This window comes from Lolium rigidum, chromosome 2 (assembly GCF_022539505.1).
Source record: "Lolium rigidum isolate FL_2022 chromosome 2, APGP_CSIRO_Lrig_0.1, whole genome shotgun sequence".
NCBI lineage: Eukaryota > Viridiplantae > Streptophyta > Magnoliopsida > Poales > Poaceae > Lolium > Lolium rigidum.
The window spans coordinates 196,666,304-196,683,756 of NC_061509.1; the positions used below are offsets into that span (position 1 = coordinate 196,666,304).

Sequence of the window (17,453 nt, forward strand, 5' to 3'; positions counted from 1 at the left end):
CATATAGACATAAAAAATAATATGTGATGTAATTTGACAACAACTAGCACATTATTTCTAAATATAACCTATTTTATGGAAAATAATATCATTAAATTTCAAAAGCTGTCCATTTTTAAGCATGTCAAAGTCAAATGATTCTCCACTCGATAGTAAATAGCTGTCTAGACGAGCTGGACATCCAAAGATTGTGCACTTCCCCCAATAATATTATTTAATTCAGAAGACTTTTTATTTTCTATATGCGTATTTTTTTGGCTATTTGATTTCTAATGTTAAAACATATCAAAGATTCTATATTGATTTTTAGCATTACCTGATAATAATTAATATATGGGTGTGGCAAATTCTCATTCGAGGGTTAGTTTATTTTTCTATTCAAGCGATTTCATTTCATGTACTATGTGACTATTTTTTCTTAGTTGCAACCTATTTATAAATTTAAAATCTCAGTTACATCTAGTGGCGAATCCAACTCAATTTTCCATGGTGGTCCATTGACCATCCTATCCACCCTAGATCCGCCACCGGTTACAAACTCTTTTGTAACATAAAAATCTCATGCACAAATCATTTAAAACTAAAAAAACGATCTAAATTGCAACTTTCATATAATTTAAAACATCAAATATCAATTGTAACCCAGTTATGGCTGCAAAGTATATTATTTGCAATCCACTTACAACTCATAATATGCACGAATTATAATGTGAATTCAACATTATTGAAGTTGATTGGAATAATAAAGCACTAGTGTCTAGCGGTAGTGAGCGGGCGTCCGCAGCCGAAACGGCTCGATGCTAACGGGTGGAGGCGCCGTGTGGGTGTGCCCGCGCACCCGCGACAGGCAGGGGGCGACGTGTCCAAAGGTGTATCACTCCCGAGCAACCTACTTTAATCCTCCGATAACCCTAGATATTTTCCCTTCCTCTCCCCCCTCTCTCTCTCTCCTTTCCACACCAAGAGCAGGAGCAAAGCCATGTCGGCAACGCATGGCACATCCCTTCTGCAATCGAAGAATTGCGTTCCACCTCCTTCTCCTACGAACTCCTCGCTGTCACCGGCCGCGGGCGACGTGTGGCTCGCCGATTTGCTTCCATCGGCCATCTGTTACATCGCCTAGCATACGCGGCGCGCACACCGATCTCTTGTTGGTTTCGCTTTCGCCTCCCCGATTTGCCTCCTTAAGGCCCAGCATCAAGCTCTGCCGATCCCCGAGCAGCAGCGGCTGGCATCGGCGTCCACATCTCTCCAGAGGCGGCCGCGCACAGTGGGCTAAGGTGAGGGGCGAACTACTATATGTTGCGGGTCTTTCTCTTTCCACGAGTGTTAATTCTGCGATTATGGCGTTATCACCACCTGCAATGGAGGTGGCATGGAATTACGGTGGGGGTTTTCACGCTGTACAACCACAGATCTACGAGTTTAAACCATTTCTGTGCAGGCTCTAGGGCATATGTCGTTTGTCGATGTTGTTTTTAGATCAATACCGTGTGTGCTTTCTGCCAGAGAATTGCGGGGGGTCGGGATCCACAATTGACCCTACGATTATAAGGATTTCGTGATCTAGAGTAGGGGAGATGCATGGATTTGAGGAGCGGTCAGTTTTGCCGAACTGGTTTTGGAAACTCGGATAGTACGTTTTGCTTTTTGTTCAGTGTCAGTGTGTGCAATGTAATTTTAGTACGGCGATGCATATATTTCGTAGTGTTATAAGAACACATATAGCTTGTTGGTGGTTTCACAAATCTACACTTCTAATAAAACACCTTTAAGGATTGATGCAAATCTACACTTTGTGGTCACAACTTGTTGTATCTGTTATTAAGCGATTCATATGGGTAGAATACACAACATTATGCAATTGTTGAGGTGGCATATATTTAAAGTTATATCGAGGAATTAGCCCTTTAACCTCTTCTTAAAATATACAATCTCTTCAAAGTTCACGATTTCATGAGGGTGAGTTGCTCAAAGATCTCATACGGGCAGTGAAAGGAAAGAAAAATGGTTACCTCACAGTATGTTGAGAAGTTCAGTTCAGTGGTTACTGGATTTTATTGATACTACATGCTGTAGAGTTACCTATTATTCTAGAATTGCATATGCATTTTTTTCAGTTAGTTACTTTAGCTCTATTTGTTGTTGACAGCTATTTTGTGACAGATTGATGCAAGGGGTGGCGACCAGCTTGGGGCAGCAACTGCATCTTGTGAGAAAATTGTAAGCCACTTCATACTTGCTATATATCTCAAAATGTCGATGAGTTTCAGAAATGCTTCAACTATTTGTGAGATTTGTGTCAGAATTGTTACCGAAGTTCTTCTAGATCTGTATTTGAATTGCCAATGAAATGTCACTAGAACTTACAAGGTTATATATGAGCATATTCGTATAACTGTAGAGGTGTTATTATCCTATTAATGTGTTCCCAACCACAGGTTGTGTCTGAGTTTCACCAAAACTCCATTATGTTCATTACACAACACTTGAAAATAATTCTTGAGCAACACTCTTATGAGAGTAGTGCATCAGTTTTGTTGCAAGAGCACTAAAGTTTCGAAATAGCATGGATTTAGGCTATCCATATCCTATGGTTCATGAAAAAAATATTTCCTGTTTGGGCTCAATGCTATTTGGGCTATGCTACGTAAGAAAGCAAACCCGCCTTGGTACAGCTTATTCCGGGTATGGGCCTGGCATAGGTGCAGGTGCTGTCTCCAATTCAATGCAAAAGCCTGTACTACTTTTCATGACTGGACATTTGGTTTTATTGGGCTTTCGTGTCCCCAAATAGGTTTTAGGCCAGTATATTTCCATTGTTTTCAACAGGGAAAGGATTTTGTTTACATTAGTTGCATTCTGAGAGTCACAACTCTCTATGTTGTCTTCAGCATAGTTCTCTTGGTTGCTGATTCCAAATAGTCCCCTAAAGGAATTAGGATGTGTGCTGTTAATGTTCTGAGTTACCGTGCACTTTCCCTCTCCGGGAAGATACAATAAATTAAGATTAAGTGGTAGGAATCAACGAGCTGGATTACTTTCGTTATAATATATATAGGTCTGGTCCGGCCCTTTTTAAATAAAACATCAACAGTTGTTTCTTAAGTTTCGATTAGAATTGTACTTTTCCGTTAATTGAGGAATATGTCTATTTTTTCTGGGTCTGGAACCAGTAATTATTGAAATTGACTGGGCTTGAAATTGCTTTTCGTTCTCATAGTTACGAAATGGTAAGAAAGATAAAATACGAGCCTGTTTTATAGCAAGAGTAATTAATCGTTGTTGTAACTCTCCATCTACTCCTTTGTCATCTTTTTTGTGTAGACAGCTATGCGTGTATACTTAATATGACCTTGTAGCCGTAGCAATTGTTTTTGACCTTGAAAAATAGGCACTAAGTGAGACCCAGTGCACATCGGTAATAATTTCAGCACGGGCAACGAATAATTTTGTGGTAGAAAGTTGATCTAGCATCTGGAACCTGATTGTCTCATCATGGCACGTTCTCCTGTAGACATGGTTAAATTATTCAGTAGTTATACAAAGTTTCGTGTGATTGAATATATCAGATTATTATATTCAATTGTTGGTGATTTTGTGAGACCCAGTGCACATCCGTAATAATTTCAGCATGAGCAACAAATAATTTTCTGTGGTAGAAAGTTGATCTAGCATCTGGAACCTGATTGCCTCAGCACGACACGTTCTCCTGTAGAAATGGTTAGATTATTCAGTAGTTATATGAAGTTTCATGTGATTAAATATATTAGATTATTATACTTCAATTGTTGGTAATTTCGCTGTTATCAAGTCACAAAGTGGCAGAGTGCTCTGCGTTATAAGACTTATGTTTTAATACATGCAACGAGATGCCAGACATAACAATATATATCTCTTATTGCTTGTGGCATTTAAAGATTTTGGTTGTTAGTGATGCCTGAAGATGGTGCAGCACACATAACGGTTCCATTTTTCCATGAGGACTTATGCCTGTTCAATTTATGGAGTCACATGTATGATAAAAATTGTTATATAACAATAGTGCCCTCAATTTCAGTGTGGCACTTATTTGAAATAGGTTTACAAGTTAACTTCTCAATGACTCATTGAATAAATACTTTGCTCTGTCTTGCTCTCATTATCAACTCTTTACATCAAACAATATCCTCTTCAGCTTAGAGGATTATCTCTATGGCTCATGGATTTAACTGTAATCTGCAGTGTTTGACTAGTTAAGAATAGTGAACAAATAGAAAGTATGTTGATTATATAGTAGATAATAAAGGTTACCCTAGCTTTGGAGCAGCTGGTTGCTCAGTGTCATCCTGTTGAGGCAGTGTGCTGAGTCCAAGTTGCACTGGAACATTCCTGTTTTCAACAACTGCAAAGTTGTATGGTGTAGGTGAATCCCGATTGACTTCACTTGGTCCTTCAGCCTCATATATCTTATAACAAAATCAATTGCAACTCAAGTCAGTTATGTTGATAGGTGGGTGCTCAGTAATATTCTTGTTTAACTTTGTCTGCTACCTTCTTATATAACTCAGCATTTTCTTGGCCAATCATACTGATCTTCTTGTACAATTCCATGTTTTCTTGGTGAACTAGACTTCCCTGTAAACACAAAAGTGATACAGTCAGTCTATTATAAGAAAAACAAGTACGTCATTAGAAACTGCAGAACTTATATTTGACAGAACCTTCCGATTCAGTTCATGAATTTCATCAAACAAGATCTGGTCCTGGAAATAACAGTAGTAACAATTTTCAGTTGAATCTTCATGTAGGAATGGGTTGAGTGTGGTAAGAAATTTGGTTATGGTTTGACCTTCTTTGTGCGGATGCCACGTAGGCTTACTTCCAGCTGATTCTCTATGGACTGCAGTTCCTTAACATTCAGTCCAGATAGATCTTCTCCCATCAACTGCCTGTAGTAAGTCAATGTAAAAATACTGTTACGCTGCATTATATCTCATTGACGGTTAGGCAATATGTTCTTGTGATAGGAGGTTTAGCATTGTTATTTTGTCTAGTAAATATTTTAGTGCCAAAATATGACCTGCTATATGGATAGTCTAATTCATAAATTTCTGGGGAATAACTATAATATGATTAGAAACAATACACCAATCTGTCCTGGTTTAGATAACTGGATCTTAGTGAATTCAACAAATGATTCTTTACCTAATACAACAGATATTAGAACATTGGTGTGGATAGTAAGATGATTGCAGTACATCATGTGCTTGGTGAAGATGAACTACTTTCTGCCTGCTAGATTCATGCTCGGAACTGTGGTTGGTTTCTTTGTAATTTCAGCCACTTATGGGACCTATATTGTCAACACAATCGGAACAGATACTAATACCCAGGACCACCATGTTTTTTGCTAGACTATGGGAGCGGAGTTCAAAGCTGCACAGTGTAGTTACTGTGTAACAGTCTTCATTTTTTTTTGGTTTCCTTTCTAATTGTCTTCTATTAGTCTTTAAATGATAATTCTTACCTTGGGGCGTTTCTAGATTATTGAATATTGTATCTATTAGTTGTGTCTAGTACATCCCCACGTTTCTGATGAATAATTTGTTGGAACTTTTGCAGGGATTCAGAACATACCGATGATTTTCTTGCAAGTTGTGCAGTTGTTGTCTCAAGCTTGCTGCCTCCCTTTGCCAAAACTAAGAAGTGCAATAGCAGAATCATGCAATGTAAATACATGAAAGTAACAAATTTCTTGACAACAGATATGATGGCTATTTACCATGGAACATATTATGATGCATGATGATATTAAACAAAGTAGCTGGACAAGCCGTTTTATTGTCATACATGTAGGCACTAGTGTTCATTTTTGCAATATGGACGCTACCTAGCTACATAGGTCTTAAATTCTGTTGTGAGCAAAATGTATTTAGGTTGGCGGACGGTTATGCACATTTTGGTAGTGCCACAACCACTATTTAATGGCAAATCAGCTCAAAGACAAATAAAGTCATAACAGAGTAAGTGATCAGTCATAGCCGACCTGTTTGTTACTACATTTGGATAATGTTATTGTTTGATTTTGCCTTTTCTCTTCTCACTTACGAGGACAGGACTTTGGGGAGCAGTCAAAGGTGCAAACTAGGAGTGGTTGTGGATCAACACTCTGATTGGTTCATACAGAGAATCCACCTTCGTTCAGATTGGCAACGGTGAATGTACAGCCTCGTGGAAAGATAAATGGACAAGCAACAAGCCATTGCACATTCAGTTCCCTGCTTTGTTCTCACATACTAATCGACCGAACATCTTGGTCGCTGATTGCTTTCAGAACGGAGAATGGGTGATACCTTTGATGCATATTACGCCGGATCGTGCTGAACAAGAAAGGTGGAATTGCTGGCCTTCCTGAATGCATGCTCTCTTGACTAGCCAACTCCAGATAGGAGAGGATGGAGACTGAATATTACAGAGTCCTCAGTCAAAAACATGTAATATGAGTTATGCAACTGGGGGTGGATTGCACACTTCAGTGCCAACACAATCTGTAGCTGTGCTGCCCCATGAAAAGTGAAATTATTCAGCTGTGCTGCCCCATGAAAAGTGAAATTATTCGCCTGGCTCATGATAAAATGAAGGATCAAAGGTTAGGACAGTTTTGTTCAAACAACACTGTGGATGATGAACTCTGCCCCTTTGGGTGCAAAGAAAAGAATCAGTTGAACACTTAGCATTGTACTGTCGTCGGACCAAACAAAATCATGGCGATGTTCGGTATTCAGCTGACTGGTGTTAATGATCTGGATAACATATACTTGGAAGCAAGAGAGAGATGTTCAGATATGAAAAAAGATATATGCATGGGGCCTGGTTATAACGGCTGTGTACTGGGTGTCAAGAAACAGAAAGGTTTTTGACAAAATAGTTGACGGTTGCAGTGGTGGCTAGGCAGTGCATCGAGATGGTGAAGACAGTGCATGGAGATGGTGAAGCTCTAGTCGTTCAGAGCCAAGAAAAAAAGAAAAGGAGGCTGCCAAAGTTTGGATTATGGACTGGCAGTCCTGATGTCTCGGTTGGCTTTTCCTTTCCTGTCTTGTTGCATGTTACGTTCTTGCTTCTCCTCTATTTCTCTATTCCCCAACCCTCATGTACTTCTGTAATCTGTAACTTTGGAGCCTTGGTGTCTCGCCTTGTTTTAATGAAAATCAGGTAAGGACCTCCCCTCCCGACTTTGTGCACAAAAATAAAAGGATTTTCAGCAGAATTGTTAGCAAACTGATAGTCTCCCAGTATAGGAGTTCTGCTTAAACTTTTAATTAGGGGAATTTCTGGAGTCCTTGTAATTGTAAAGCAGGACTGTGACCTGTGAGAAGCCTTTATTTTGAAAACATCTGGAGTTTGGAGTAACGTTCAGCTTTTATTCTGAAAACAATATCTGGAGTGCTGCTGTTGGCTCTATGATATTAGGATGTGAGGAATGTCCAGCAAGAATTTCAATAGAATCGTACCCATAAAATGGTAGAACTACTGGGTAAACTAGAATGCCTAACTGTCATGGTTGATTTTCCATGGGCTACCGATGTCACACTTGGCTTGTACGTTTGGTGCATGCCTTGCCGCATAAAAAGAGTTGGGTACTAATAAGGGCTAAACAACTCGAGAATTGTTACAAATTCAGAATGCAACGGCCCAGCAACTGTCACATGCTGTTGCAACTCCAGTTTTACAGTCCCCTGCCAGCAGCCCACTACTAAGAGGCCAGCCTCTTGGCCTTCGCTTGGGCGTGTCTGGTGGTTTCAACTCCAGTGCCCATGGCTTGGCCCAATGATATATGTCATCGGCGCTCTCTCCCTCACTCAAATTGTGTCCATGTTGAATGTTCATATTATTCCAAAAAAAAGTAGATTGTTTACACGAATTATCTCGAGCTGACACTTGGTGAAAATTAGAATTATCAACTACTAACTGCACAAGCTTTCATCCTTTTATCACCTACTACTTTTACACAATATTTTAGTCGGCATTCACGCTTTGTATTACACGACCAAATATTCTTCGGGTGGGGTTTTAGCCCAATCGTCCGTTACAGATTTGGATGAAAATAGTATGAATATTAGAATTCCCTGGATCTAAAGTTCTCTAGATAGCTAGCAAATTCCATGGTTGAATCAAATCAAACATCTGTGCTAACAACTACCCGAGAGCAACAAATCATTTGTTACTTTTTAGGTTAACCCAATGATATCTATTGATTTGGTATCCGAATTTCTATTAAATTATACTGAAATTAATGGCCATTCTATGCATGCGTCTGTTTGTTTTACCATATGTCACAATCCATGTATACACTTGTTCAAGCTTGCCTCTCCGGACAGAAATGTAAAACACAAAGAAAATCCGTAATGTGTTCTAGCTATATGTCTCAACGTGTATATACCTAATTTTAAAGGGCCAAAGACTATGACGTATGGAATAGCTTAAATTTGATTTAATTGTTTGGTTGTACTGATAGATCAACTTAAAATAAAATATCTATATTTTATGTTAACATTGATCTTAAAGAGTAGAATGCTCCAAAATCCATATGAAATTTGAACCAAAGAAACCCTTGGATCCTTTTCAGATTGAAATCTGGTGCCTAAGTGCATGTTCTCGGAAATAAATAAAAAAGTGTAGCCATAATTGGTGATGTCATTGATTTTTATCCGTCAAGTGCAGTTCTAGGAATGTTGTGTGCATATTGAGTATGTCAGACTTGTAAGAAGTATTGAAAAAGAAAAGACATACCACTCATGCACGTTTTCTGACAAATAAATCAACTTATTGTATATGGTTAGCTTAACACAATGCATATTTAAGAAGTGCAGAACTTGAAACACATATAGCACAAGTAATCTTCAAAATATCATTGAAACACCATAACACAGTGTACTATTTGAACTCCTTTCAAATTCCAAGTGAAATGGTTAGCCATATAAATTGGATAGTATATATATAAAGTACAAACCATACATCTATATCTTACTTTAACATAAAGATATCGTGATGCAAGTCATACTCGACATTTTAAATTAGTCTCTAACACTAAAACCGAACAAATGATGCGGAGAATACACCTTGAGGTAATATCAATACAATTCCTTTCTCTCCAGGAGGATATATCGGACACCTCTTATGGTGTATATATTTGGTGCAAGGTTCTATCTTACAACTTTATTTCAAGTGACATGAAATTTAACATTATGGTGTGCTACTCGCGGAAGTTAGAAAACGTACATGGTAAAATAGGTTGCTATAATTAAAGGATACACATAAATTTGTACAAGAAAACATATGTTTTGATTACTTCTTAACCCATGTATCGATCCATCGACCCTATTCGAGTTGTTTCACTCGTCGTTTGTGAGAATGGCTTGGGCTCTCCGGGTGAAAACCCAAGCTTGGCTTAGTCGGAGTGGGCAACGATGGCGTTAGCATTGCATCCCTCTTGTGGGTGTCGTCTTGGAGAGTCAGCTTTAATTGTTGTAAGTGGCTTCTCTTGCGTCGTGGTTGGTGGATGTCGGGGCAGCGGCTCCGGATGGTGGTTGTGCATCGAGGCGGCGGCCTCGGGGTGCATGGTGGGCAGCAGCCTCATAAGGAGTAGCAATTGCTTGCATGGCTTGGGTGACATTCTTGTGTCGTTAGTGTGGCAAGGCTGTCGGCTCGGTCGACCTGCTTCAGAGGAGGCGGTTTGACTCTATGTTGGAGCCGTGGCCCAGGATGTTGGTGCGACGACTGGTGTCTATGAGCGGTTTGCCCTGTGGAGCTTGGGCTGTGGGCGGCTTGGTCTTGCGGCGTCGTGGCTCGAGAGCGAGTGGTGGCACTTCGGGACAACCAACCAAGAAGGTGGTGTCGAATGTTTGTTGGACGTGGCGAAGCAACCGAATGTCTATGCGGTGGCCCCGAAAGTTTGACTATGTTGAGGGCATCGACCTTGTGCCGTGCGGTCGACGAGGTAGTCCTTGATGCTGATCGTTGGTGTGTTAGCGCACCATCCCCTAGGTGTTGGTTTCTTCATATATGTTGGAGCATCATGTGTCTTCTCCTCCCATAGTAGTCATGACGTCTTCTCTCCAGTGATGGTGTGAGGCCATTTATTCTCGGTGGGGTGGAGTGCTATCTTGAGTTTGGTTATGGCTGTTCTCTGACCTTGAGTGGGCTTGGCCCTTTGGCGAGAGTGGACATGGCCCCGTGGTGTTGGTGTTGTTGTATGGTTTTGACCCGTCGGTTTTCTGCTAATTAACTAGGCACATTCTGACATAGGCATCCCAAATGGGCCTGCCGAATATAGTACCCGGGGTTTATTGAAGGCCCACTACCCGAAGAATAAGAAGATTCGGAAGCCCAAGATATATTTAAGGAAAAGATAGAGTTGTAATAGGAAGTGTTATTTGTAATCTGGCGGGATGAGTTAGGAACCGTCCCGGACTTTGTAACTTGTACAAAACGAAACCCTCGGCTCCACCTCTTGTATAAAGGGGGAGTCGAGGGACGAGGAGATCATCGAATCATTGTTCACAAACCCTAGTTTTCATAATCGTCGAGTACTTTTCGGCTGAAACCTTCGAGATCTACTTGCCCTCTACTTCTAACTAAACCCTAGCCTACAATCCATAGGCATTGATAAGTTAATCCCTTGTCACATTCCGCTTATGGATAAGACAAATCTTTTGTCTTCGTTTAAAAAAACCCACACATAATTTGTATCCAGCGCTATCTGTGTAAAAGATGTCGTATCCAAGGAAGAGTTGCAAATAATGAAACAATATGTATACCGTCCTAGGTTTAACCTTGCATGTCAAATATTATCATGAGATCTAAACAATATATACATTAATTTTACTTCTAAGGGAACTTCAGAATATAGCAATTGTGTAGTGAATACCTTAAGCTCCGAATTGGGATTTGTGACAACCTGCTGCTCTTCCTTGGTCTTGCCATACCGATCTATCACTGACTTCATACTGCACAACATAAGTTACGAAATCAACATGTTATGAGAGCAACAGTGGCTGGTATTTCAAGAAATAAAAGCTAGTATAACATCTCCTTTTTATTTAAGTTAGATCCATGCAATATGACTTGAAATAATCCAGCAAATTGCAATATTTTATGACATGGGAAGACACCACTGACTATGCATATATATATATTAGCACGAAACTCCAAATATTTCTTGATGTAACGCATGATGTACATCACATGAAGCTGTGTACGACATATTACTATAGAAATGGTTTGAATTAAAATCAATAAATAGGGGAAAATATGGGATGCTAGATCAAGGAAGAGACAGTGCATCTGCCGTTTCAGCTCAACAAACCTAGCTAGCTATATTAGAGAGACAGCACCCTCCAAGACAAGAATAGCGACGTGGCTAATATCCTCTATGTGAAGTGCGAATTCCATATGTGGTAAGTACATTTTTATTAATTCCATGCCATTGAACATGTGTATGTGTATAGAAGATTTCAATTTCTGACCAAGAAAGGCTAGCTAGCTTCTTATATGTCAAGGAAAAAATGTAAGCAGGGAAGAGAAAACGGAAACTAGCACACATACGATGAAATTACAAACATACCTGGTGCTAGAGTACTCATAGAGGCGTCCCGTGCTTGAGAAGATCATGAGGCCGACCTCAGCGTCGCAGAGTATGGCGAGTTCCTTGGCCTTTTTGAAGATCCCGTTCCGCCGCTTGGAGAAGGTGACCTGCCGGCTCGTCGAGTTGTCGATCCGGCGGATCACGATCTTTCCCCTCCCCATATCCTCCTACCCAACACACAAACTAAAAATGGCCCGACTGATTAAGAGCCAGGAGATAGAGAAAGCTGATGAAATCTCTCTCTGACGGACCGGAAGCCAAAGGCAGTGAATGTGTGTTGTAGCCAAAGAAGGTAAGTAGGAGATCTAGGGGAGCTGGAAGAAGAAAGCTCAAAGGTTTCCTTATGGGAGGAGGAGATGGAGAGAGGGAGGCTTTTCTTGGTGGTGGCTGCAACTAATTGCAAGTGGACTTTCCTCAATTTGCTACTTGCTTTATTTAGCAAGAAGATGCGAGAGGTGGAAGACGGCACCTGATTGGCCACCTGATCGTCGAGGTTAGTTTATTGGTCCGCGTTAATTAAGTGGGGAGAGAGAGAGAGGGAGGGAGGGAGAAAATTGTGGCTCGCACGAAAGGTGGTGAGTAATCTTTGTCTACATATGGCAGCACTATCCCCGATCGTATGCCGGCCTAGGCAAACATTCATGGATATTGGTAATTAATCAATCTCTAAATGTTGCACTAAAATACATATCCGTCTTATAGTTAAAATGTACAAAGTCTTATACATATCCGTCTTATAGTTAAATGTGGCACTAAAATACATATCCGGCCTAGGCAAACATTCATGGATATTGGTAATTAAGGTGACACTATGACCATCAATTTGTGTAAAAACGTGGTGTTCTAACAAAATAAATAAATATGTACACATTGTGAATCCATTTCTCAATATAAATAAAGTTATTCCACCAGCGAAACAAGATAGATAATGCAATGCCAATTTAGTATTAACGATGTTTTAATAAAACTTATATGCATCAGTCAATGCAGGCCAGGTACTTGGCCAAATTATTCTAAATAGAAAACCAAATTTAGAAGTGTTCGATTTGCTCGGATTCCTATTGATGACTACCCTAAAAGGTTAAACTGATGGAAACAGTCTACTCCTGGAGTACAAGCTAGTATAAAGAGATTAATTTTCTGGCCCTCTTTCATTACCATGATATGCGCGCATAACACACGTGCCAACAAATTTCAGAGGTTTCCTGGTGCTAAATTAGGAAACGCAGCAAGTGTGACCAGACTGATAATAAAACAAAATTGATTAGGTGCTCGAGAAAAGTAGGCGATGGCCGCTGCAACAAAATTTACATGCGCACAGAAGATCAGAGAATGTTAGATGTGTGCATGTAGCGTGCTTAACAAAGTTCCATAGAAAGTAGCGTTAAATAATCGTGACCGGTGGTGAAGATAATATTGTTGGTGTGCCCTAGAGACGGGTGAGAGGTGCTCCTGGTGTCCCCGCCGCCTGCCGGCCGGTTTACCGACGCGTGGAGAGGCGGCTCGTGTGGTATTAAAATCGTTAATGAAGCAGATTTAACTTCATTCGCCAATTTAATTAAAATCGTCAGAGCAAGTAGTATACGACACTCCATGTCCAAAAAAAGTATACAATACTCCCCCTTCCTTTGCATAGAGTGTATATCTTGTAGCGCGTCGTTTAAGGAGACATCCACAACCATTTTTTCCCTACCTTACTCCTCATTAATCGCAGCACAGTTCTCACAACCGGAAAAAAAGACGCTGCTGTGTAAGAACTCGGCAAAGAAATACTTTGCCATGTTCAGCCACAAAAACGCACAGCTTCTTTAGGCACAACAAAGGATAGACAAAGCACACGACGAAGGCTAGATAAAACATAAAACAAATACATACATCACGGCAAAGACCGGGACACGTGTCCATGGTGGCAACCCTTCATGGAGCCATAAAACAGTAGGTCTTTGCCAAGTGTATCTCATGTACACTCGGTAAACAATTAGGGCGCGCGTATCCAGATTTCTCGTCTTTTTTCGTCCTAGTCTTCGCCGTGCGTAAGTGAGAAAACACACGGCATATGGTGTCTTTGCCATGTGTATTGGGAAAGCACGCCAAAGGTTTTCTTTCTTATTCCTATTCCTTGTTTCCTTCCCGCCACCCTTAGCCAGGGAAATAAGAATAAGAAGAGCATTCATGCTCGAACACCTTGAAGGTGCATATCTTGTGTAAAATCGTACCAACGATGTACTATATATATATTTATATATATATATATATATATATATATATATATATATATATATATATAGGATAAATACTTCCTACTCCCGGGTGTAACTACACCCATGTCTCATATACTACCATACGGAAGTATATAACATACTTTATTGGTTTGAGTATGTTCGTACACTATATCTAAGATACTGCATACCAACTTTGGTGAAAAAAAATTAAATACACCCATAGTTTGCACTATATATACAAAATACATGCATATTTATACGTAAAGAAGTAGCGTACGTAAAAAAGTGTACATATTACCTACAAAGTAGTATATATACTACCAAAATATTCTTATATACTTCATACTACATGTATATACTCTTCGGTATGATAGATACTACCTAGATTGTGTGGAACACACGTGGGAGTAACTACACCCGGGTGTAGCATGAATATATATATATATATATATTCAAGGTGTTCGAGTTAAAATGCATAGGCATCAATACCTACCATGGAGATCCAAGCCGGTGGCCCGCGACACCAATTTAAGCGAAACTTCATTTTATGTGGGTCCCATTTTACGTAAACAAGCTAGGTAATGACCCTGGGCATGTCATAGTTTGCTGGAAGGAGCCCATTTTTCTCACATGAGTGTGCCTTGGGACGGGAAGCAATGTTGAGTATAAGGGTGCTCCTTTTATAGCCACGAAAACCTCTATTTCCATTTTCTGTGTCGAAACAAGGCTTTTTTGTGTGAAATAGATCTAATGAACACAATCTACAGTTGAGTGAAACATGTGCACAATCAAAGGAGACTGCCTCTACACTATGGTTCACACACCCGCTGCGCGCGCTGGCTTTCTAGGAATCCATGGTGCTTCCGGCGGTCTCCTGCCGATCTCGTTGGAAATGGGCTAGATTTAAAGTGAGCATCAACTTTTGCTTGTTCTACTTTTTTAGGCCCACAATTCTCTTCTGGTTTCACAGGTTCCAAAGCCAGTGCCTATGGCGCTAGTTTTGACGACATGTTACTTCACTTGGGTACCATTTTGAGCACAAATAGCTCAAAAATAAAACAACCTAGTAGAAAGAAAGAATTATCAACTTGGAATAAGAAAATTATTTTGAATAACCCTTCACGAAATTAGCTGTCACCTACAGAATTATATGGCTTTTAGGGTAAATGAGCTAGGTAAATTGGTAATAGCCTTTGGCATGACATAGTTTGCCGAAACGATCTCATGTTGAACAGATGCGTGTGCCTTGGGACAGGAAGCAACGTTGGCTTTGAGTGTTCCTTTCATAGCCATGTAAAACCCATTTTTCATTTTTTCGGTGTTGAAAGAGGGTTTTTTTGTGACGCAGCTCCAAGGAGCACAGTCTACAATTGAGTGAAACCTATGCACAATCATAGAAGACCACCTCTACACAACAGTTTACATACCTATTGTGCGCACTGGCTTTCTGGGAATCCATGCTGCTTTTTTTTTTTTTTTTTTTCGAGGTTGACGGGGGGGCAAAAACCCCACCGCTTGTTGCATTCCATCGAAAGTAGCCTGGCAGGCCCATGATCTTACAATCAGATTAGAGATATTACAGGGGGATACAAGGGAGAAGAAGACAATTAAATGACAGAAATGGAAAACAACTAGAAACAGGGGAAACACAAAGGGAAGGGGAGGTTAGCATTCGAAGCCAACCGAACCCCCCGGATGACAGCATCTCAAGGAGCGACCACCACGACTTGGCAAGGCGAGCGACGGGCGAGGACCTGCAAAACCGAGACCAGCACAGTCGAAGGGCGTCGGATAGCCGAGACTGGGGCGACGACACCGGTGTGCCGACCCCGTGGTCGAAGGGCGATGCAGAAACGAGTCCACCACCACAAGGCACGACCAAAAGCAAAGTCGCAACCAGAACACCACCTTGAGTACCTCAAGTCGACAGCCGAGGAGGATCTCCGGTGAGAACCTCAACACCAAAGGCAAGTAGCCCCAGGAATAGGTAGTGGAATACGTGGAGACCGGACAAGAGCACACCAAGAATCGTCACCGGCACGATCGAAGGGCGTCGGATAGCCGAGTCCGTGCGACGACACCGGTGTGCCGTCGGCGAAGCCGAGGGGCGTTGCGCCGCCGAGACCAAACACAGTCGAAGGGCATCGGATAGCCGAGACTGGGGCGACGACACCGGTGTGCCGCCCCCGTAGTCGAAAGGCAGCGCAAGCCGAGGCCACCCCGGGACGTCTAGGCAGCACCGCCTGAGCCACCATGACCACAGCTTCATCCTGCAAGGAAACGAACCCGAGGGCCGGCGAGAAGACAAGAGGTGATGCCGCCCGACACAGGTCAGGCTCCAAGACGAAGCTCCAAACAGCGCCATCGCCTGACCCGGAGAAGTCCAGGTCTGGGATTTCTCCCGGAGCACTGACATGAGGAGCACAGATGGTGCTTCCCACTCCGCATCGGAACAGGCCGTCCTCACCACCTCAACAGCACCAAAGTCGCGAAGTAGAGGGCCCTTCCCGAGGCTGAAGGGCAGCCGGCCGGCCCAATCCCGCAAGACGCCCCCGGGGCCAGATCTTCCGCGCGAGATCTTCCGCAGCCGGAGGAGTCCGACAAGGACAAGGAGCCAACCGTCAGCGCACCGGCCAGGGACGCGAGGAGCAGCGGCCACCGGCGCCAAAGCGACCAGCCGTCGCGAGGAAGAGGCGCCGCACGGGAGCGGAGCTCGAGACGCAGGGGAGGAGGTCGGCGAGGACGAACCGAGGGGCGAGAGCACCGAGCCGCCGCCGTCGATTCACGGACGCGAGGAGCAACCCGGCCGCCAAAGCAGAACAAGGGACGGGAGGTCTCGTTTTTGGATTGTTTGGGGGAAACAGAGAGATGCTCCCCGCCGCCGCCGTCCGCCGTGGGGCGGCCTCCTCCGGCGGTGGCGGGGGCTGCGGGCGAGGTAGGTGGGGGAGGCTGTGGCGGCGGCGCGGGGGTCGCCTCAGAATCGCCCAGGGGCGACCCGGAGGCGGGTTAGGGTTTTTCTTGGTCCACAATTGACAAACTCAACTCAACCCGAATCCATGCTGCTTAATGCGGTCTCTTGCCGATTTCGTTGGAAACAGGCCGAATTTGAACTATAAGCGTCAATTTTCGCTCATTCGAGATGTTGTTGGATTGTCAAGATAATTCCATGAGGGGGTCCTCAAGGCTAGGGTGTGGTGACTCTGCATACCACTGCATGTTGTAGTATGCCAGTCGTTGATATAACATTCATGAAGTACCAATCCGCAAATATTACATCTCTCAGAGTAGTACAACAGAACATAGCTGGTCCATAACTCATTCATACATTATTACAAACCATATATATACATCATCTCGGAGCTCCTCCTAGGTCCAGAGAGGTTTACTCCTGGGTTCGAGGTGCACCCAACTTAGCTTACTATATAAGAGTCTTAGCAGACCATACATTTATTTTTCTCGAGCAGTGATACGTCTCAAACGTATCTATAATTTCTTATGTTCCATGCTACTTTTATGATGCTTGGTCTAGAATTTTTGATTCTTATCGTAAAGCTGAACCTCAAATGACTTTAAGTTTGCTCCTTAGTAAGTTTTATTTTGGGCTT

The 17,453-nt window shown here is 42.1% G+C and overlaps 1 protein-coding gene and 1 long non-coding RNA gene across 2 annotated transcripts; one reads left to right on the top strand and one right to left on the bottom strand.

Moving 5' to 3' along the window:
- The first annotated feature begins 947 nt into the window (after positions 1 to 947).
- Positions 948 to 6,618, top strand: LOC124692794. The gene is made up of 4 exons (XR_006999685.1): positions 948 to 1,280; positions 2,167 to 2,223; positions 5,605 to 6,005; positions 6,099 to 6,618. It is a non-coding gene; the product is annotated as an uncharacterized LOC124692794 (long non-coding RNA).
- LOC124692793 (MADS-box transcription factor 27-like) lies at positions 4,139 to 11,787 on the bottom strand. Its single transcript, XM_047226224.1, has 8 exons — positions 11,606 to 11,787; positions 10,910 to 10,988; positions 5,620 to 5,681; positions 4,832 to 4,931; positions 4,704 to 4,745; positions 4,534 to 4,617; positions 4,294 to 4,448; positions 4,139 to 4,218 (listed from the first exon to the last, which is right to left on the bottom strand). The coding sequence occupies exons 1-8, from the start codon at positions 11,785 to 11,787 to the stop codon at positions 4,200 to 4,202; spliced, it is 723 nt and encodes a 240-aa protein (XP_047082180.1). The 3' UTR covers positions 4,139 to 4,199.
- Between the last annotated feature and the right edge of the window lie 5,666 nt (positions 11,788 to 17,453).